The sequence below is a fragment of the Plodia interpunctella genome, chromosome 1, assembly GCF_027563975.2.
Source record: "Plodia interpunctella isolate USDA-ARS_2022_Savannah chromosome 1, ilPloInte3.2, whole genome shotgun sequence".
In the NCBI taxonomy this organism is placed as follows: domain Eukaryota; kingdom Metazoa; phylum Arthropoda; class Insecta; order Lepidoptera; family Pyralidae; genus Plodia; species Plodia interpunctella.
Window position 1 is genome coordinate 5,978,495 of NC_071294.1, and position 21,886 is coordinate 6,000,380.

Consider the following 21,886-nt stretch of genomic DNA (forward strand, 5'->3'; position numbering starts at 1 on the left):
CGAACACAATTATATAAATTGTTTGTTTAATAGTATACAATAGGGTAAAATAATTTAAAATCTAGGGGGGTAAATTGTACCTATCCTTCTAATAAGTCCCAAGAGGAACTTTGTCGACGATTGCTGTTTCTTTAGATTTTTTTTGTAGGTATTTCCAGTCCATATTTTTCTTTGGTCATCGTGCCGTATTGGACGTCACTTTGACAGTACAGCCGTAGCAAGAAGTTTTGTAGCTTCTGGTACCCGAGGTTTCGCGCCTTTTCCGGAAATTAATTCCCATCCCGATCCACGTGAACAGCGTCATCCAATCAGCTGGTAAATTTTATAAACCCGCCGCTTGACTGAGTCTTTCCGTTGTTCCTTGTTGTTCGGCTATTTTTATATATTGTATTTATATTTGGGTTACAAAAAAATGTGACATATTTAATTATTTTTGAAAGTGTTTGTTTTATCCTTGTGTATTTAGTGGTTTATTGTCTGTCCGTGAAGTTTTCCAAAAAAATAATGTCGCCATTTTGACCAAATGATAAAATAATTGGAGTTGAGTATATTATTTAGTTTGATCGTCAAAAGATTGCAATCTTCATTTCTCAATAGTAATCTAAATGGATGTAATTAGCAGCGACTGCAGAGAAAATGTCCCAGAAAAATAGTACCGTAAATTTTGTAATTCATGACGCCAATGGTTAGTAGCAATGCCAGCTTTCGTGAATCTCATTTTTATTCGCCCCTTTATAAATGGCTAGACTTTTGGTGTTAGAATAGAAATTAACAAGTACCAGGTTCGTTAAGGTTAAGTCTACATTCATCAAATCATCCATTATAATTTCGGCGGCCACACTGTTATCTCTGTCTGTAGTCCCGGCACTCAACTCCGCGTCTGTAATTATAACCTCGATACCTACCTTGAGTGCATTTGTTTCGAGCACTTTATTCGTGACTATTTTGGCAAAACACCCTACCCAAAGTTGAAAATAATATCCTCATAGATTATAATATAGTACATAACTGTTATTTCTTTTAGGACAGCCTCAGATGGTTAAAGTAGTTCAAAATACTGGTAATCAACCTATTGCTCAAATAAAATTAAAAGGAAACCCTGTGAAACTGATTAAAGTACCAACAACATCAAAAGGGAATGCACAGGTAAGCTCTAAACTAGCAGTTTTCCTATTTTGAGACTAGTGTTAAGACAAGGTACTAAGCTGTTTCCAACCACTACTACTACCACCAGTATGGGTAAGTATGTAATTCTTACTTGCATTTATTTTGAGTACAAATAATATAGAGACATTGTAAATAATGATTTTTGGAAACTTTACAATGCACTAAATACAAATTTAGATAAAAGCATATGAGAAAAAGAAAAATGTTTTTATGAAACATTTTTTCCTCTATAGCAATTTCATTATCAATGCTCTCTGAAAAATATTTCTATTTCCAAAAATACATTCTATTATGAAAAAATAATAATCTATATCATCCTACTTATCACATAAAAATTAAAACAAGTATTGTTAAATGTTAGGTTGCACCAGATATGTCTTAGTTTGTTTCATATTGATGGAGTTATAATAATTGACATATAGATAGATAAAACTTAAATTTTGTATTCAAATAATGACTCACAATAATTAAGGAATGCAGCCTCTCTAGTGGAAAGTGGTTACAATATTCCTTTAATAGGATATAAATTTATGTAAAAATGATTTGCATAGACCAGCTTATGACTGTAACCTATTCACACATTGTAAATAAATGTTATCAAATATTTTCAGGCAGTTTATCGGACAATCAAGCTAAGTGATCTTAAATGTTCTTCAAGTGAGTAAACTTAATTGATGCAGTCTGATTTCACTATTTTTCTGATATGTTGAAAAAATATAGTAATTAATCAAAGTGATGTTTTGGGAGTGGCCTATGCCCAGCAAAATATTGCCCCGCAGTAATGCTGTTACTAACCCTTCATGTACAGTTGCAATCTAACAAGCATTGCTGTTTGCTGTTGTTAATTTTTGTTTACAGTGACCAAAGAGTAGTAAGGCAAGATATAGCATCAATAAATATAATACCGAAGGGTTGCAAGCTTGACTTATAAAACATGATTGCCACATTAACTTTACATTTATCGAATATATGTCAAATGGTTATAAAAGGTGATCATTTTGAGGCAAAATTTCAAATTTTGATACAAGTATGTCTAGTAACTTGAATTGCACTGTGGTACTGTATACAAATACTGTATTCTAGCGAATTCTTTACATAATTTTTTACAGTAACTACCATAGTTTGGATTGGATTATGAGAAAAAGAGGAGGTTGCATCATTTATGCGAGTGAAATGATGTGCAAAGCTTGTGTACAATAAAGTTTATAGTACAATATTTTTGTTTTCAGAACTGGTCCAGGTGCCCACTAATACTTTGTCACAATTTTCAAAAATAACACCCAAGAAGGAATTGATTGAAATTGAAATTTCAGGAGAAACTGAACAAGTAAGCAATATATGAGTTAAAATTTTAATATTTCTTAATTTTGATAATGATGCAATATTGATCATTGTTAAACTCCCCAAGTTTGTTTCGCAAATACTCAACATATTTTCATTAAATGGATGAATGGGTACATTATTCTTAGAAAGTGATGAGTATAGAGGAAGCAAGTGAGATTTCACATGATAGCGGCAAGTGGAAATCCCTGGTGTCTGCCTCCACATGGAAAACAGGTGTGATAATATGTAGGTACATTCTTCTGGAATGATCCCTAATAGCAAAGACAAAGAAAAAGTAAAGACAACAGGTCCTACCTATCTCCTAGTCTAGTGATGGTCAGACAGAGTTGCCGACGACCGTGCGAAGTGGAGACGAAAAAGTAGGAAAGCAGTCCACTCCGACGCTCTACGGCTGGGGAAGAAACCTGGAACACGCTACGATGAGAGAGATAAAGAAGCAAGATAGCCAATGTGAAACTACAATGTGGAACAAATAATATTAGTGTTCTGTCTTATTTCTTAGCACATATATTGAATACACATTTCACTTTCTTTATGAGTAAAACGAAAGATATGACTGTCTACACTACATGGAGGCAGATGATGATTCTTCATATTGTAAACTGAAATGTTTCAGGACGTAAAACCAAATCTATCGGAATTAAAGTATATTCACACAGTACCAGACTTTGTCTCAATTCCGAAATCACAGACTGTAACTGCAGACACTGGTGCCACATATAGGAGGGATATAAGTAATATTCTTACTAATATGTCGACCAGACGGAGACATGATTCTGATAACGAACCACCTGCAGAGTAGTAAGTCAATTGTTTGCAGAGTAGTAAATTATTAAAAATTTACATAATCTACTAAGTTTTAAAAAACAAAATATGATACACACCTTAATTTCTGGGACCTTGTTTTTAAATACTACATTACCATAATCCATATAGAGTTTCACAAGCAATTGCTTTATTTTGTTCCAATTAAAATATAAAGTCTCTAGTGCAGTAACTATAGAGATTAAAGTAGATCTTTTAGTTTCTGTCATTCTGCAAAACGTCTACAATTTTTCGTATTCTAGCACAACAAAGAGGAGGAAGCATGCTGACAAAGTTGGGAAAGGTTTGAGGCACTTCTCTATGAAAGTATGTGAAAAAGTTAGAACCAAGGGTTTTACTTCATACAACGAGGTTGCAGATGAATTGGTGCTGGAATTTGCAGCTGGAATGCATGGCTCGTCCGACAGTCAGGTATGTTGCTGCTTGCTGCTGAACATTAGTGTAGTTACCTACTTACAAGACAGAACTAGCTCTTAATTTAATTACGTAGGAAGCAGGAGTGTTTCATACGTAATTAAAATGAAGAGCTAAAGAATTGTAATCTAAATTTAAGTTATTTTGGAAAAAAAGATTTTTTTTCTTGTGATAAGTTTAATAAACAACACAACATAATAATTTTGAATAATTATTTTGATAGCAATATGACCAAAAAAACATCAGGCGAAGAGTTTATGACGCACTTAATGTACTAATGGCAATGAACATAATTTCTAAGGAGAAAAAAGAGATTCGATGGCTTGGTCTGCCAACCAATTCTGTACAGGAATGTACTTCATTGGAAAAAGAAAAACAGGATAAACTAGAACAGATACAGAAGAAAACACAACAGTTACAAGAACTTATCTTGCAGGTACTTGAGACTTGAGTAATAATAAATTGGTGTTGAGTAATAATAAAGTATTATGTCAAATTTTAATCATTCAATACTCATCATCATTTTGATAAATTTCATTCAATTTAAAGGTTATTGTAAGGTTGGGTGTTTTGCAATTATTTATGAATACATATAATAATATAGTAGAAAAAATATTTCTGTACATAGAATAAATTTACATAAAAATAAAATTAGGCAATAGAGTCAGAGCAACAGAGCAAGAATTTTTAAAAATCTTGTCTGTTTGTACACGCTAATCATCTGAACTACTGGACGGATTTGAATGAAACTTTTTTGTTATATAGCTATTAAGCCTGGGCAATATATAGAGTATAAATGATTTTGAAAACTGGATCATCTGATGGAGAACGATCATGGTACAGCTAAACTATAAGAAATATTGAAATGACGCCTTATTTAAAGTTATTCAGCCTGATGAGCATTTTCTTTTGAGATATAAAAATCGAAGATCTGGAACACTTGATGTAGACCCATGATGGTGCAGCTGAAGTATAAGAAATATAGAAATGACGCCCGAACAAAATTTGTTCAGTCTGATGAGCATTTTCTGTTAAGCATCTCCTGTATATACATACAGAAGGTAAGCATCTTCTGTATATACATACAGAAGATGCATAATTGTACAGACAAATGTAACGATACCTGTATAGGTATCGTCAGGTATCGTTACATTTGTCTGTTTTCTTTAATAATTTTGACTCTACCAAAAATTGTTCGGCCACGCGAACGAAGTCGCGGGCATCAACTAGTCACGAATAAATCAAGCTAGTCAAAGTAAATCACATCTTGCTATCTGAATGTATTTTTTTTATTTTGTCCTCTAGTACCCAAATAATTAGGTTACCCGACCAAACCTAATTAGGTTTGGTCGGGTAGGCAAAACTATAATATATTTTAAAATTGTATAATAAATGTATAATATGTATAATACATTGTTCTTTTTCCAGCATATATCATTTAAAAGTTTAATTCAAAGAAATAAGGATGCTGAGAACAAAGGTGTTAAACCATCTCCTTCCTCAGCAATACATCTCCCATTTATTGTAGTTAATACAAGTGACAAAGCTTTGATTGACTGTAGTATTTCTAATGATAAGTAAGTATGATCTTATTTAGTTTATTAAATTTGTACCTTGTATGATGAATGATGCAGCCAACCAGTTTAATTAGCCCATCAATGAACAGCCTAGTCTATTGAAGAGCCTGGTTAATCATTTGAGAAAATGATTAAATGAATCAGTTGGATGTGATATACAAGATCATAAGGGGTGGTGACACATACTTTGTACGCGGTTTTAAAAACGGGAACTGTTTTAGTTACAGCCAATTTAACATTTCTACACTTTGGGTATACACATAGTGTTAATTGATAAATATTATCATTTGTAATTTTAATTACTTTTTTCCTTACAAATCGAACCGTTTTACTGCTGTGCCACCAAAAAGACATTCGTTTAATTGAAATGTTTATTTTTCATTTGTGTTCAAAATTACGCGTACTTTAACCTGCATAAGTTTGCGTATCAGCGTGTACTCTACAAGTTCGTGTGCTTTTTCACATATAAGCCCTAAAACTAAGTCAAAACAGGTGAAAAAGTTTTATTTTTATGGGAGCACAAATCTCAAGTAAATCCTATGTAAGCATATTCTACTATGTCATTATTATTTTATTTTTTCAGGACAGAATATATGTTCAACTTTAATAAGAAATTTCAAATCTATGACGACATAGACATTTTGAAGCGAATGGGCCTACTGTTTGGTATGTAATATTGAAATTCTAGTTCTAATTATAGGATTCACTGAGAGTTACTTAGGTATGTGGGAGATTATCGCGGGCGAAGCTACGGACAAAAGTTTCATTTTGTTATCATGGGATAACTAATTCACAAATCAAATGACAAGCTATAACTTTTATCCCGAAATTTAATTTTTCTCCCACGGGAAAACAGTCTCCACAACTGTGGAAAATTCGGTATAAAAATACCCTCTCCTCTCTCATCTTCTCGTTTTCCTGGCTGTATTTGTGGCCTATCATCTGACCTTGAACTTGACATCCAGGGAGGATTCGGAGGAGTGGTCTTAAAGAGCGGATCACACGCCACAATGGGTATTTGGGTATAAAAAGACTAATAGGTACTTTTAATCACTAAATTCACATTATAGAAAAGTCTGTTGCTCAACAATTTCTAGAGGCTGTTGTATGTTCGATCCCAACGCGCCGTATCAAAGACGCAGCTCTTTGAACTAGTCTCTTTTGAGAACAATGAAAATAACTACATGCAACATATTATTTATTATATTCCAGGTTTAGATAAGGGAGAATGCTCGGAAGAAGATATTGAGAGAGCAAAAACTATGGTACCCAAATCGTTGGAGCATTATGTTGAGCGTGAGTATGATTTCTGTCTTGTTAACTTTTACCAAATAAAAGCATTTATTTGTGAAATGAAAAACAAATACAACACTCGTAACGTAAGAGGAGACTTGTGTGACTGTATATACCTCACTATAGAGTCGATTCATAGTGAGATGCAGCTAACTAATCACCAGCCCTAGTGTTGCTAACCAAAGTTTGCTGCACAAATAATTATTTTACTGTTCAAAATGATGTAAATATGGACCAATTTAGATATACTCGTATTTGCTGACGATAAGTTGCTGCCCAAAAAAATATTCTGCTTTTCAAAGTGATATAAATTGTAAACCATTTTAGAATTATTGGCTGACTATAAACTGCTGAGCTAACAAGTATATTTTTTGCTGTGGGTTTAAATAACATCCATTTATTATTAGAAGCAGTGGTGGTGCTTTGTTTGAGATTGTCTGTCTGTGATCAGAAAGTCCTAGGTTCAACCTACTAGTGCCACAGTTGTATACCAATCTGATTCATGTTCCATTGAAGGATACCATCATGAGGAAACCTGCACACTGGTTGACAGTATAACTTCATTATGACGAGTGTGTATGGGGCTATTTGCCACTAGATTTTTATATACAGAGACAAATCACACAGATTGAGTTAGCCCAAAAGTAAGTACGACACTAGTGTTATGGGATACTAACTCAACGATACTACATTCTACATATACATCAAAATCCAGGTCAATCAATCATTTTCCATCTTGACCTGACTAGGCATAGTAACCGAGACCTCCAGTGTAGTAGTACAGCATGATGTCCATTAGGCCATGGAGGTTGTCAAGACATAAAAGATGTTTGCAGAAACACATGTAAATTGTTACATAAACACATGTAAATTGTTACCAAGTTATTAAAGTAGCACTTGAATTGTAAGGAGTGAATGAAATCAATTAAAAAAATAAAAATTGTCTCTGAATCGTAATCCCCAGTGACAGCAGCCAAATGTAAGGAAGAGATAAGGCAAGAGTTGCGTTCCGATATCAAATTCTGACCATTTTGGGCAAACAATATGTACTACTTGTTTATTACTTAAAATTAGGTAAATACAAAACTCAATAAAATGCATTATTTAAATTAAAATAAATGCAACATTGTCTAGACTAAAAATGTTGTCAGTCATAATATCTAAAAACAAAGTTCGGAACATAAAAACCGTACCATAAAAGAGCTTCCGTGGCAAAATTAGGAACTATCAATAACAGATAGACCACGTCGTTGTTTTCAGCGACAGTAACGCCACGTTTGTGTGACTTCTTTCGTGGAAATCAATCTGAAATAGTAACATTTTTTGAATCGCCAATTTTGACAGATATGCGATCCAGTTTACGTTCTCAATGTACATCATGGTATGGAATTGTATGTGAAATGAGTGAATGAAGTCGAATTAGCGATGCAGATCAGTTTAGTTCGTAGTTGTAAAAGTTGTTAGATGCCTTTAAGCGACTTAAATAAATTCTGACACCAGTGTTAGGAATAACAAACACTTTAAGAAGGAGGCTATTATTTAGATTAATTTATTTCTACATTATTACAACACCACATGTATTATTTTTCAGAAATGGGTAGAGGAGTAGTCACTAAATTATCAACAATGCTCGAAGAAGATCTCGAAGATATGGACGAGGAAGATACAATGGAAGGTGAGGCGGAGGGTGAAGCGGACGGGGAGGGGGAGGAGGCTGACGACCCCGACGGCAACGACTACAGCGACGACAGCAGCGATGTCGACGTGTAGTGACTCTTTCACGTGTATATTTACTTAGATGTTAATTTTAACAATATGAGCTAAGCCTATGCAATATGTTACTCGAGGAAGTGTGCAGTCTCTAATTCGGAAATACAACGACTTTCAGTACAAAATTTCTAATGTGTAGTTTTTTTCATTAGTAGCTTATAGTTAGCTACTCCATTCGAGCAAATGAATAGCAGCAAGTGTTTTTGTGTTATCTGTTTCTATAAGAAGACAGACTCAGTCTGTAGTAATTTGCAGTTTCTTATTGACGCCCCGTTTCTGTTATTTTAGTCTTAAGTTGGGAACGACATCTAACTGTCAAAAATCATAAGACATTTTACATCAGTGCATAGTTGTTAAAATTTTATTCCGATCACAGTGTATAAAAATAATATCACGCGATAAATCGGTCTTCGGAACTTTTGGTCATACTCTTGCCGTCAGCATCATAGATTTATTATATAACTAGTTGTTGCCCGCAGCTTCTCTCGCTGTTACCTCGGGTCTTTAACAAATCCAATAATCGAGTAGGTATTTATCTAATCAAAATCGGCCCAGCGGTTTATCCGTGATTGCGTGACATGTATAACATTTGTATGGATGGTTTACATGGGATCTAATTATTTATCATTAATAATTATTATGAAAAAAGGTACTTACATATATGAAAGCTAATTATTGTCATAAGACGGTTGATTTGGTCGTTATATCATCGGTAAACAGATTGGATAGTCTGCTGGACAGTTCATATTACATAAGTTTAGTGCATAATAATATTGTTGCAAGGTGGTACTATATTCACACGTAAAATGAGCAACTGCACACACTTGTCCTCGTCTTATTATTATATTCAGTGCCCTATAGAATTAAATTGAAATCATTGAAAATTGTGTGGATTTTCTATATATTCTTCTAGGATTATATTTTATTATATTTATTCAGAACTAATAGTTTTAAAAAAAATCAGTCGAAAATTAAGCCAGTCTGATTTAAAATATATATATATATATATATTTATATTTGTGTGAACAGCTCACATAAAGTGCCGTTTGTAGCAACAGAAAAATATTAGACCAGACTGAAGCTGTTAATATACTTACCAGCTTTGGTCGACTCGAACGGTTAAAGCGCAGTTATCGTATACTCATATCCATTTTACAAACTTAACACGCAACATTAATGCGTCTCTTTCATTTTAACTTTTAATCGGGGAATCGTCTAATAGCTCTCTTAAAATTCTATGATACATTGAATATATTTTAACGGACCTGTAATTCCAGGGATAATTGCTTTTAATCATCGGTACTGCGAGAATAATAAATAAAAACTCAAATTGCGAATACAGACTATTGTTGAGCTGTGTCGCAACACTACTACTAACAGACTACTGTTATCTACATTTTCAATTTTCATTTCTACACACATTTTTTAAAAGATCAAACATTGTGCTTTTGTGATTTTCATTGTTTATAAGAAGGGCTTAGGTGCAGGTTATATTCGTTTCAGTCTCGGATAGTTAGACCTAGGTGCTGCCAGTTGCAGATGGTTAAACCTAGGTCTAGCCGAAATGATAACGGCTGATCCTGGTTCTAACCGCACTTCGGGGTTTAGCGGTAACATATATATGTGAATGTTCCCACTTACCATTTTGGATAATTCTAAAAGTGGAATAGACTGGAAATATAAAAATAAAATATTTTGAAATTTGAAAAATGTAATAATTTAGATATATTTCATTAATGGTAAGTACATAAACTCCTGTATCTGCCTTTATTTCAAGTCGTCATCATCAAATAGATCTTCGAAATCTGAAAACAAGCAATTATTAAAGAAAAATATCCTTTTTTTATGCTCAGTAGCGCCATCTACCTTATAAAGCCCATTCTATCATTGTCTATCATTCTATCAGACTTTTGTTCAAATAATAAAGGGTCAGAAGGCATAATGATTAATAGATACCTATTGAATTTTTCTATTCATGAAAATTTACAACTTGTTACCATTAAAAAAGTCTGCATGAACAGCTTTTTCATTGGCTGCTAAATCCATTAACAAATTTGATGGTCCTCCTGCCTGAAAAATTAAAAAAATAAATAATATAATGATTTCCTGGTTGGGTTGGGGATATGATACAAATGATGTTTCATATATGATACATTGACTGCACAAGTGTTAAAATCTGTATCTGTTTCAACCAGAGAGATAATAATGTAAATATAATAAAATTGTTTCAGCACAGCCTTTCATGGTGAGAGTAGATGTATCAATATCTATACAAAGACTACATGCTGTACATCTTGTTGTTGCAACCAAGAGGGATGTACATAATACATAATAGAATATGAAGTAGTAGGGCTTCTCCTATTGTTTCAAGGTGCATCATGGGTAGAGCTTTAATACTTAGCATACATTGCAGATTTATCAAACTTCATGCTTAGGTGTATCTGTTTCTAAATGTCATTTGATGTTAGTACCAATTTATATTACCTCTTCTAAATCCATGTAAGGTCCCACACCCTCTGGAAACATCTCATCTGCAGCTATGGTTGGCTTCATTCTTCAGGATAATGCAATCTGTATGTAACAGTATGTAAGTTCATTAAATTAACTGAAAGTTGTCCCCTTGCTAATCAATTGTTGTAATACAATATACTTGACGTAATTGAAACATACAAAGTGTTAGATGGTTCTTTTAAAAAATATTTAAAAGAACCATCTAACACTTAATACTACCAGATTATAATATAAAATGAGATCTGAATAGAAATCAAATAGCCAAAAGCCCACAATGATAATGTATTTGTTCCAATTATATATAACACCATTATAAAAACAGAAACACTAGGATATTATGCAGTTTAGGAATGAAAGCAAGTGGAAATTCTAATTTGAAATAAATAAAATGACATACTGTCTCTCTAATCTGATCTAAGTGTGTTCATGGTATATTTTCCCAAAGCTAGGCTTCTTACAAAGTTGTGTCAACTAAGTTTTATGGTTTTAAGGCCACATGCCCGACGTCAAACGTCCTTGGGAATACTATTATTTTATACCAGCTATCAAGGCTATGTGTCCATTAGCCGCTTCATCTACATCCACGAGAAGATATTTCGTGCATTGAGAAAACGATTGTTGCGTGTCAGCGTCAGCTGTTTAGGATATTTATCCCTATATTATATTTAACATCAGGAAAAACAAAGTGGGAGAAATAAGGTGTGTGTGGAACGGATTATGAGACACGGAAGGATATGAAGTAGTCCTATTCTAAGGTGGGAACCACAAGCTATGCAAACTGTCTAACAGTACTTAATATTGAATCCTACTATATTATGAATGAGGAAGTTGTGAGGATGTGTGTATATATTGTCTGTTACTCTTTCACACAAAATTAATTCCCACGGAAGCGAAGCCCCGGGGCCTAGCTAGTATAAAATAATAACGGTATGGTATAGGTATATACGTATCTTAAATACATACCGAAAAATTTTTCAACCAAGTTTACAAAACAAATCGCATCGCACAATTCCAATTTTTCTGACCGACACTTAACTGTCACTGTCATGTGAACATTGACAACTCATTATATTTTTTATTATGCAGACGGCATTGTAGAACCCACGGACGAGTTGATGAAATGAAACTCGTGGAGTTCCACAGTACAATTTAATCTTCTTCCACAATAGCAACATGAACACCTCACACATTATCCAATATAATTATTAGGCGGTAAGGATGTAAAATAGCGCATGCATCAGTGATAACGTCGATGGCAAAGCAGGCAACATGCGGACGGTGCAGCAGACATCATCGGAGTGACACGAGACGGTGAAAGCGGCCGTTTGCGCGGAAGCGGACAGATTTCGACCTCTCGCGCGCATGCTGTGCTAGGTCCATTACATATCACGACACGACTGCAGGTCTGCGGCACGACTCGTCGGACTGCTAGGTAAATGTTATTATTATAAATAGTAAGTATATATGTTGATATATAAAAATAAAGTATTTATATGTATAGATATTATATGTGGGCACGCCACATAACGAGGCCGTCCTAGGACGGACGATAGCGGGCCGGAGGCTTTATTGTTCTTTATAAACGAGTGCGTTTCTTATTAATCTGAATGTTTTTATCTACTTCAGTCTTATTTTCTATAATTTCTTTTTTTCTTTCAGGTATTTCATTTTCTACATTTCCTCCTTTCCTCCCTTCAGTTTTCTCAGCGTTTCTTTCTTTTCTATTTTCAGTTGAGCTAGGTTCCGCAACTGGATTATTACTGACGAGTGACACGTAAGCTGGTTTCAGCCTGTCTACTGATACAGTTTGTTCTCTGCCTCGTATTAGCAATTTATATGTTTTGTCTTTTCGTTCAAGGATTTAGTATGGGCCAGAATACGCCGACTGGAGTGGAGACTTTACACATTGTCATCTAAGGTAAGCGTGAGTTGCTATTTCCATGTCCTTGAAGATGAATATGCTTTTGTTACAGTGTCGAGTTTCTGGAACTGGTCGAATATTGCTTATAATGTTACGAAGTCGTACAATGAAGTCGGTCAAGTCCGTTGATGTGACTGAACCAGGGTTGAAGAATTCTCCAGGAAGTTTTAGGGTCTCGCCATAAAGTTCAGCGGGTGACGCTTGCAAGTCTTCCTTAATGACACTTCTCATGCCAAGTAACACCAAGGGTAGTGTTTCGGTCCAGTTTGCTGAGCCATGACAGGTAATCGCGGCTTTTAGTTGACGATGCATCCTCTCTACCATGCCATTGCACGCGGGGTGATATGCCGTTGTTCTTTTGTGTTTAAATCCAGCTATGTCAGACAGGTACCTAAATAGCGAAGATTCAAATTGCTTGCCACGATCGGTAACGATCTCCGTGGGGCTTCCGAAGCGTGAGATCCAACCTTGTAGCAGAGTTTTTCCAACAGTTTCTGCTGTGATATCTGTTATTGGAAAAGCTTCAGGCAATCTTGTAAACCTATCCACTGCTGTCAGGCAATAACGACATCCATCTGAAATGGGGAGAGGCCCTATAAGGTCAATATGTATATTTTGGAACCGAGCTTTGGGAAGGTTGAATGATTTGAGACGTGATGAAGCATGTCGGGTAGTCTTTGACGATTGACAAGCATGACATGTTTTCGTCCATTTCCTGCAATCTTTTCTTATTCCTGGCCAGGCGAAACGATGAGCAACTAGGTTTGCAGAAGTCTTTGCACCAGGGTGACTGAATGAGTGTATACTTTCGAACACTTGTCTTCTAAATGGTTCAGTGACGAAAGGTCTTTATTTATTTATTAATCTAACTTCACCTGTTTAAGTCGAAGCGCTGTTTCTGTGTTTTTCAACAAGTTCTGCAGTTCAGTATCTGACGATTGAGACTTCGCTAATGCTGTCAGGTCTATGGGCCATGTAACTTTAGTTATCCTGGACAAGCAATCCGCTACCACATTATCTTTCCCTGATATGTTTATATCAGTGATGAATTGGCGCGGCGCACAATTCTCTTTACGGGCCTGGAACGCGAAACAAATTGGCTTGGGGTCCGTAATTTGGCGTAGATTGGCGTCTGGTGAATATTTGTCGTAGGTGTTCCATATGGCTCGCCTCGTCACGTAAGCAGATTAAAAAATCGTCTAAATAACAAAAACAGAAATCCAGGCCTCTGGTCATCTCGTCAACGAATCTTTGGAATGTCTGTGCAGCATTTCTGAGACCGAATGTCATAAACATAAACTCGAACATTCCAAAGGGCGTGGTGATCGCTGTTGTGGGGATATCCTCCGGGTTTACCGGTATCTCATTTTAGGCTTAACTGTACTAAGCCAATAGTGCTAAACATTGTACTACCAGATTCGTGATGAGTAAAATCTTGTACGTACCTTATGGGGTACCAATCAGGAATTGTGTGCGCATTGAGCATCCTGTAGTCACCGCATGGTCGCCATCCGTTGCCCTTTTTAGGAGTTAGGTGCAGCGGCGACGCCCAGGGACTCTCCGATGGTCGGGCAGTTCCGTTCTTCAGCATGGCTTCAAATTCCTGTTTGGCGATTCTCAGTTCGTCCGGCGCTAATCTTCTTAGGGTACATGAAACTGCATTCTAGTCCTCCGATCGGTGACTAACAAGCGACTGTATGAAATAGGGCAGTCATTTGTCGCGACAACGACCGCCTCGTGAAGTTTTCCGGTTTGTAGTCGCACGATTGTTGGCACATTCTAGCTTCTTTACCATATTTAAAGTGATAGAAGGAAACAGGATATCTTCTATAATTTGACTGCGACCGACGACCACTCTGGCTATTGGAACTACTACGTGACCTTGAATTTGATCGACGATGATTCCTCCTATCCTTTGGCGAGAGAGCGTCAACTTTGCGAGTCAGTTCTGATTTGTCAACTTGGTAATTGTTGGATCCGGAGATGCGCTGGCTGCTGCTACCTGCGGCGCTGAAGGTACGAGTTCGTGAACTTTGTCTGCTAGACCGGCTAAAGCCTGAAGGGTTGAGTCGGGCTGGGATCCTATTACCGTCTGCAGGTTAGCAGGCAGGTGGCTGGTCCAGTTTGTCCGTAAAAAATCCTCAGGAACGTTAAGCCCTGCCAGGTGTTGGAGATGGCGAAGGAACTGTGAAGGTCGACGATCGCCTAACTCCTCATGCATAAGGAGCTGCTTAACCTGTTTATCCTTCGATGCTGATAGTCTCCTAATTAACTCCGACTTCAATTTCTTATATTTTAGCCTTTCGATGGCGGTTTATATCCTTCACTTCAGCTGCATAACATATTTTGTTTCATCATCCTTGATGCCGGTCAGTACGAAGTTTCCTTCTATTTGCCCAGAATGGTGGTAATCGTACCCCCACTCGGTGAATATCGGATGGTGTAAACGCATCTTTTCCTTTTATTGCACTACCTTGTTGATCGGTTGTCTTGGAGTTTGCCATTTTTATTTAAATAATATTTCACTGCCTTACTTGGTTATAAATAAATATAGAACCTTGCTTTATTGTCATGGAATTGTGAAAACAATAAGACGTTCACAATGCTGCACAAGTATTAAATATTAAATATGGTAGCAGAGCGTAGTTTAGAACTACGGAAGAAAGAAAATAATCAACAAAGGAAGAATAAGACAGAGTTTTAATTTAGACAATATTCATAGGAAAGATTTTTAAGGAGAGTGACGGTTGTGTTTTTATAACAATCGTCATAGCAACGAGATTATCTCTGATTTATATTTTTAGAGCATTAAGCCTTCTTTAACACTTTCCCCCCTAAATCAGTAGACAATACCAAGATCGCGACACAGTTTCAAGAAAGTCTGCTTAGCTAACGCTTTCGTTAGTATATCAGCAATTTGTTGATCCGTGCCGATTCTTTCAACATAAATAGCTCCCTCAGTAACTAGCTCTCGAACATAGAAATGTCGAATTCTAATATGTTTAGTTCGCTTGTGGAACTCCGGGTTGTGGGCAAGGCGAACTGCTGCTTCGTTATCTACATGCAACGTAGGTGACTTTACAAGAGTAGTCAATTCACCTAGAACTTTGCTTAGTCAAACGAGTTCCCTCGCACCTTCGCTTGCAGCTACTAGTTCTGCTTCTGTAGTCGATATCGCTACTGATGCTTGACGCTGACTTATCCAAGAAATAACTCCACCTGAGTATCGACAAGTTACTCCCGTTGTCGAGCGTCCGGTGTCATGGTCTCCTCCATGATCTGCGTCGCTAAAACCTTCAAGTACACCAGGCAAATGTCCAGCTTTGTACTTTATTAAATAGCAGCGAGTGCCTTTTATGTAGCGCAAGATCCTCTTTACTCTCAGCCAGTCTTCCTTGGAAGGAGATTCTAATTTGCGAGATACAACACCCACAGCATAAGCTATATCTGGACGTGTTCCAACCATGAGATATGCTAGTGCGCCTACGGCTTCTCGATATGGAACATTTTCAATTGTCTTTATGTCAGCTTTCCCAAAATATGGGTCCCTTTCTATGGGAGTAGTAACAGGATTACAGTCTGACATCCCTAAACGTTCTTTTTTTCGTTCAATATCTTATTTGCATAAGATTCTTGTGTTATTAGGATGGAGCCATCTTGTTCTCTGTTGATTTGTAAACCCAAATAATAAGACGCGGGCTTTGTAGTTATTTTCAGTCTACTATTCAAATCACGTAGAAAAACTTCGGCTAAATCCTTATTAGTGGCAGCTACAAGTCCATCACATATAATGTTAAGAGCAACTTTCCACCATTATGTGCTTTTGTATACAGGCAACAATCAGCTTCACACTGTTTGAAACCCATTTCTAACAAAATCTCTTCGAAACATGAGTTCTAACATCTTGGAGCCTGCTTTAAACCATACAAGCTTCGGTTTAGCTTCCACACATTTGAAGTTCCGTCGTTATATCCGTCTAGTTGTTGTACATAAATTTTCTCCTGAAGTTTCCCGTTCAAAAAGGCAGTACACACATCAAATTGAACAAGATGCAAATTCTCTTGGGCGCTAACACTTAGCAATGATCTAATTGTTGCTAAGCGAGCTACAGGACTAGGTCGTAGTCCTGTCCTCTCTTTTGCTTAAAACCTTTGACCACTAGGCGGGCTTTATATTTATCAATAGATGAATAGTATTGTTTTGCAATATAGATCGGTAGTATTGCTCTTTTATATTGCACCAAACCCGGCTATCGATGCTATTGCTTGTCCTCATACTATCGACAGTCAATAAAACGCTATGAATTGATAGTTGACTGACTATCGAGCGGCAACACTAGTATGGTTGGTCGGTAGGTACTCGGTGGTGTGGTGGTTCTAGTTTTTCACGCGTAAGTCAAAGGACGGGCAGCGCGAGCCGCGAGCACGAGCGTTTATTTTACATTCTTGATCAAAATCAGAACGTGCCACGCTACGTTTTGTTACCTGACTACAGCAATTCGTTTATTGATCTGTTAATTTGTAAAATTTGCAAGTTGATAAATAAAGAAGAGAGAGATAATAAGAATATGAAGGCTGAGTGTAAATACTCACTTGCGTCGTTATTGCCGCAGAAGTATTAAGGGAAATATTTCCGGCAGCGGCAGGAGAAGTGGCAACGGCTGAGTGGAAATGTGGGGTTATATTTGTGACAGATATATACCTAGGTACTACCTAAGAACATTACATTTTACCAGAGTTTTTTCTTACCATGGTATACGGTAGGTATTCTTACTTAATTACAAATAACATAGACACATCATAATACCTGCTGTGTCTATGTTATTTGTATGAGGTTTGTTGTCAATGGCTGTATGGGCTTAGATCCCTTTGCCTTATGGATAAACCCATTGGGTTGTGCTATAAAAATGTACTCTGTGGTTATTCTGGTGATGAACAACACTGATACAATACACCTACACAATACAACAAACAACCTAACCTTAAAAAAATAATATTAATAGGTGTATAACCTTTTAATGATAAACAAAATTATTGGTAAAAAAAAATAGTATTACATAAGCAAAGCTTGTAATTGTAACTAATTTGCGTGTGTAAATAATAATCATTCATTTATTCGATAAAAATGGCGGTATTCTGTGCAAAATCTCTAAATAAAATTCAATAAAAACATGCTTGATTATACAAATAAAGTGATACTTGCACCTATGGTAAGAATAGGAACATTACCTATGCGGTTACTAGCTTTAAGGTATGGTGCTGATATAGTTTATACAGAAGAATTGATTGATTGGAAGTTTTTACGCTCCAAGCGCATAAGCAATGGCAAGTATTATTGTAAGCAATTGTGTTAAGGTTACTAGTGGAATGTGTAATACTAGATGTTGCCCGGGGCTTTGCTCCCGTGGTAATTTTGAGATAAAACTTTCTAATGGTAATACAGTTTTTGAAATTGGTTTGGTAGTTTCCGAGTTCATACTCTTTATAATAATAGTATATATATAGTTTATATTTCTTCTGGAATATTTGTCAGTATAATATAATTAATATTTTAATATTTGTGTGGAAAGGCTCTAGTTGCCTATTTCCTCCAGGTGGACAGATTTTCCCATTATCTCATCTTTTGAGTAGAGGGGCTAGTCTAAACAATGAAATTTATTTATTCATACCCAATAAAGTAGTGGTGCTCTGTCAGCCACGGTATGTTTCCCTGTTATAACAGGTTCCTGCAATATAATGACATGTGATCTTTTCAAATATTGAAGATTCACTTGTGTTTACAACTGGCTCTCTGTCTGACGTCAAGTCTCTTTGGGAATGCTATTGTTTCCTATCAGCCAATAATATGGGTAGTTTTGTCAAATTGTATCATACATCTACGTTAGAATATAGAGTGGACCTATTCCAGGGCGGAAACCACACAAATCACAAATACAAGTACATATTTTCATAAATATTTTTTCATCCCAAAACTTTGTATAAAAATGGTATAAAATCTGTCATGTTATTCTTTACTGCAATGTAAATGTTTCCTACTTGGTTACAGCCTTTTATTGCCCTTACAGTGTTTTGTTGCCTGTTATTTATTACAATTTTTTTATATGTGACATCAACATTTACTTTGAAATGCTGTATGTACAAGAATCATGGTCGAATAAACGACTTACAAACACAATACTCGGTTTTTCTTACGAGTCCGAAGATGTAAACAGTTTTTACAGTACCCACGGTCGGGTCATGATGGAAAATGATCTTTTTCTTATTGGCCTGGGTCTTGGATGTTTATCTATATATGTATTTGTTATAAAATATAGTATCATTGAGTTAGTATCCCATAACACATGTCTGGTAGGTTTACAAAATGGCAGGCATTTTTTATAAAATAAAATAGTCATTTAAATAAACCTAATAAAGTTGATTTTATTTTCAGATATACTTAATACTGTAGATTATGTAGACCAAACAGATGGTACTATAGTCTTCAGAACATGTGCTGAGGAGAAAAACAAAGTGGTCCTGCAACTGGGAACATGTGATGCTGTAAGAGCTCTTAAAGTTGGTAAATTAGTGTGAGTACATATTCAACATATTTCTAGACAAATGTAGTGTACATAAATCAATATACAAATGTATCAGGGGTACTTTTTGCTAAGAGTGCGCCTGCAGGAAACAGAAGATAATACAATATGATGTGGAGGGTATGCTATGATGGGATCAAAGCTCCATCAGCCATCATGTATGTTGATTGATATAATGTTTTTCATGGACTATGCTTGGTTTCAGTGAAAATGATGTTGCTGCTATTGATATTAATATGGGATGTCCTAAAGAATTTTCTGTCAAGGGTGGAATGGGAGTTGCCCTTATGGCACAGCCTGACAAAGCATGTAATATTCTGAAAACTTTAGTAAATAATCTTTCTATACCTATAACTTGTAAAATAAGAATATTTGACACAGCAGAAGATACTTTAAAATTAGTCAATGTGCTAGTGAGTTCAGGAATAAGTGCAATTGCTATTCATGGCAGAACACAAGAGGAGAGACCACAACATGCGGTACATCCTGACATTATATTGTATGTTGCAGAAAGAATATCAGTTCCTGTGATTGCTAAGTAAGTTTTACTAAAAATACAGTATTTTTCGTGTATCTATCATTAATATGATGTGACATATAAAGAACTCCCTAAAGTCAGATGTAAGTTTTGGTCAGTAATCTGGGAATTACTTTGATTGTAATGTCAAATGAAAAAATTAAATTAATTGATTAGTTAAGAGATATAAAGAAATATCTAAAATATATGTGGTACTCATGTGTACACAAGAGTAGGTTTATTATGTTGGCTTGCTAGAAATTTAGAAGAAATCACTAGTTTTTAACTTTGTACTTCAAATGTAAAAGTTTTAGCCATGTCATGTAGTTATGGAGATTATTAACATTACAGTGGTGGTTCCAAAGAGATTGAGAAGTTCAGTGATATCAACAAATTCAAAACAGTAACAGGATGTTCGAGTGTCATGATTGCACGAGCTGCAGAATGGAATTGTTCTATATTTAGAAAAGAAGGATTACTTCCTATGGATGATGTTATTAGAGAGTATCTTAAACTATCTGTTGACTATGACAATTCTCCATCAAACACAAAGTATTGTGTTCAAAATATTCTAAGAGATTTGCAAGAAACACCAAGAGGTCGTCAATTTTTAGACTGTCAAACTTTGGAGCAAATATGGTTAGTATCTAATTGCATTCTGGTTAAAACAATACTTTTGTTTTTGTTTGTTTATCTAATTTATTAAAAAATTTTTTTATTTTCCAGTTCTATCTGGGATCTAAGAGAATACTGCAAACAGAAACAATCTCATTATCATAAGATGGGCATACAAGGAAGATGGCAAGTTTCCCCTAGCAACTTAGAACCACCCCAGAAAAAACTCAAATCAGTGGATATGGATCTTGATGATGTCTCACAGATGAAGGTTAGAAACACTATTAATTAAGCCATGAGGAGATAGTTTTATTTCATATTCACATGTGAATTACCCTATGGTAACCCTATTCCAGGTTATTTTCTACCCATGTACCAAATTTCATAACAATGGGTCCAGTAGATAATGTGTTTAGAGGTAACAAACAAATAAACAAACTTACTTTGGCATTTATAATATTAGTTGGGATTAGTTGTGATTATTTGCACAGATGACATTAGTTCATATCAGACTTGCTGACTAAAGCAAATTGAGAAAGCTCACATTCCTGATCTGGTCTGGACCCTAGACAGAGTAGGAAAGTGGATATGATGATGGCTATAAAGTAGAAATGTTAACTTATTAATTTAATTTCAGGTATGTTTTATTCGAGCAAATTTTAATGATTTAAATCTACCTAAAACACAATTACACACATGGGCTGGTAAAAATGGTCTGAAATTGCCAGTTTATGAAACACAGCAAATTGAGAAATTATTTCGAACAATAATAACATTTGATGGTAAAAGATATACATCAACTTTTTGGGAGAAAAACAAAAAGTTTGCAGAACAAAGTGCAGCATTGGTATGTCTGTATAAATTAGGATTAGTCACAGAAGAACAGTTGATAATCTTGGGTAGTGTTATTAAGTAAAATAAATGCATTGGTAATAAATATATGTTTTTATTTTGCTAGTTTTGAGATACATACGTACTTAAATAAATCAAGTCTGTTTTTTCATATTATCTATATTTTCTATCAACTTGTGGTTAAGTTCTTCCAACTTGTTGTTTAATATTTTTTGGTTTAGTATGTCAGCTTCCAACTGTTTAAAGATTTGGTAGCAAACATGAGCTTTTTGCAACAAATCTTCTTCAGCTGATAAAGTGGTTCTCCCATGCTCTGGTTCATCAATCTGTAGTACATCTGGTTCAGATAAATCTTCTAGTATATAATGAGTAGAAGGCAAAATGGGAATTGTGTGTTTTTCCATATTTTTAATTTATTCACTTTATTTCCTTATAGAACAGAAATTATTTAATTTGCTTTGACAGTGACTTTGACAGACATACTTGACATGACATTGACACAG

At 35.4% G+C, this 21,886-nt stretch overlaps 4 protein-coding genes across 8 annotated transcripts; 2 read left to right on the top strand and 2 right to left on the bottom strand.

The window, feature by feature from the left end:
- Window positions 1-178: 178 nt before the first annotated feature.
- Dp (DP transcription factor) lies at window positions 179-9,274 on the top strand. Of its 3 annotated transcripts, none has more exons than XM_053769323.1 (11): window positions 179-315; window positions 1,025-1,146; window positions 1,779-1,824; window positions 2,397-2,494; window positions 3,128-3,312; window positions 3,579-3,747; window positions 3,974-4,186; window positions 5,179-5,327; window positions 5,911-5,993; window positions 6,540-6,623; window positions 8,212-9,274. In XM_053769323.1, exons 2-11 carry the CDS (start codon window positions 1,036-1,038, stop codon window positions 8,388-8,390), a joined length of 1,317 nt encoding a protein of 438 aa, XP_053625298.1. In that variant the 5' UTR covers window positions 179-315; window positions 1,025-1,035; the 3' UTR covers window positions 8,391-9,274. The 3 variants fall into 3 exon arrangements, with proteins under 3 accessions (XP_053625298.1, XP_053625280.1, XP_053625289.1); XM_053769305.1 differs by having other exon boundaries at window positions 289-685; XM_053769314.2 differs by having other exon boundaries at window positions 292-540.
- Window positions 9,275-10,083: 809 nt separating this feature from the next.
- Window positions 10,084-10,949, bottom strand: LOC128683586 (uncharacterized protein). The gene is made up of 3 exons (XM_053769368.1): window positions 10,875-10,949; window positions 10,388-10,460; window positions 10,084-10,195 (listed from the first exon to the last, which is right to left on the bottom strand). The coding sequence occupies exons 1-3, from the start codon at window positions 10,941-10,943 to the stop codon at window positions 10,158-10,160; spliced, it is 180 nt and encodes a 59-aa protein (XP_053625343.1). The 5' UTR covers window positions 10,944-10,949; the 3' UTR covers window positions 10,084-10,157.
- A 4,988-nt stretch (window positions 10,950-15,937) lies between these two features.
- LOC128683046 (uncharacterized) lies at window positions 15,938-16,408 on the bottom strand. The gene has a single exon (XM_053768274.1). The coding sequence runs from the start codon at window positions 16,406-16,408 to the stop codon at window positions 15,938-15,940; it is 471 nt and encodes a 156-aa protein (XP_053624249.1).
- A 1,029-nt stretch (window positions 16,409-17,437) lies between these two features.
- On the top strand, window positions 17,438-21,468 carry Dus2 (Dihydrouridine synthase 2). 3 transcript variants are annotated; one of them, XM_053769345.2, is made up of 6 exons: window positions 17,438-17,581; window positions 19,252-19,390; window positions 19,605-19,937; window positions 20,268-20,555; window positions 20,643-20,802; window positions 21,169-21,468. In XM_053769345.2, the coding sequence occupies exons 1-6, from the start codon at window positions 17,572-17,574 to the stop codon at window positions 21,445-21,447; spliced, it is 1,209 nt and encodes a 402-aa protein (XP_053625320.1). In that variant the 5' UTR covers window positions 17,438-17,571; the 3' UTR covers window positions 21,448-21,468. The 3 variants fall into 3 exon arrangements, with proteins under 3 accessions (XP_053625320.1, XP_053625329.1, XP_053625310.1); XM_053769354.2 differs by lacking the exon at window positions 17,438-17,581 and adding an exon at window positions 17,701-18,146 and having other exon boundaries at window positions 19,851-19,937; XM_053769335.1 differs by lacking the exon at window positions 17,438-17,581 and adding an exon at window positions 17,705-18,146.
- Window positions 21,469-21,886: the final 418 nt, after the last annotated feature.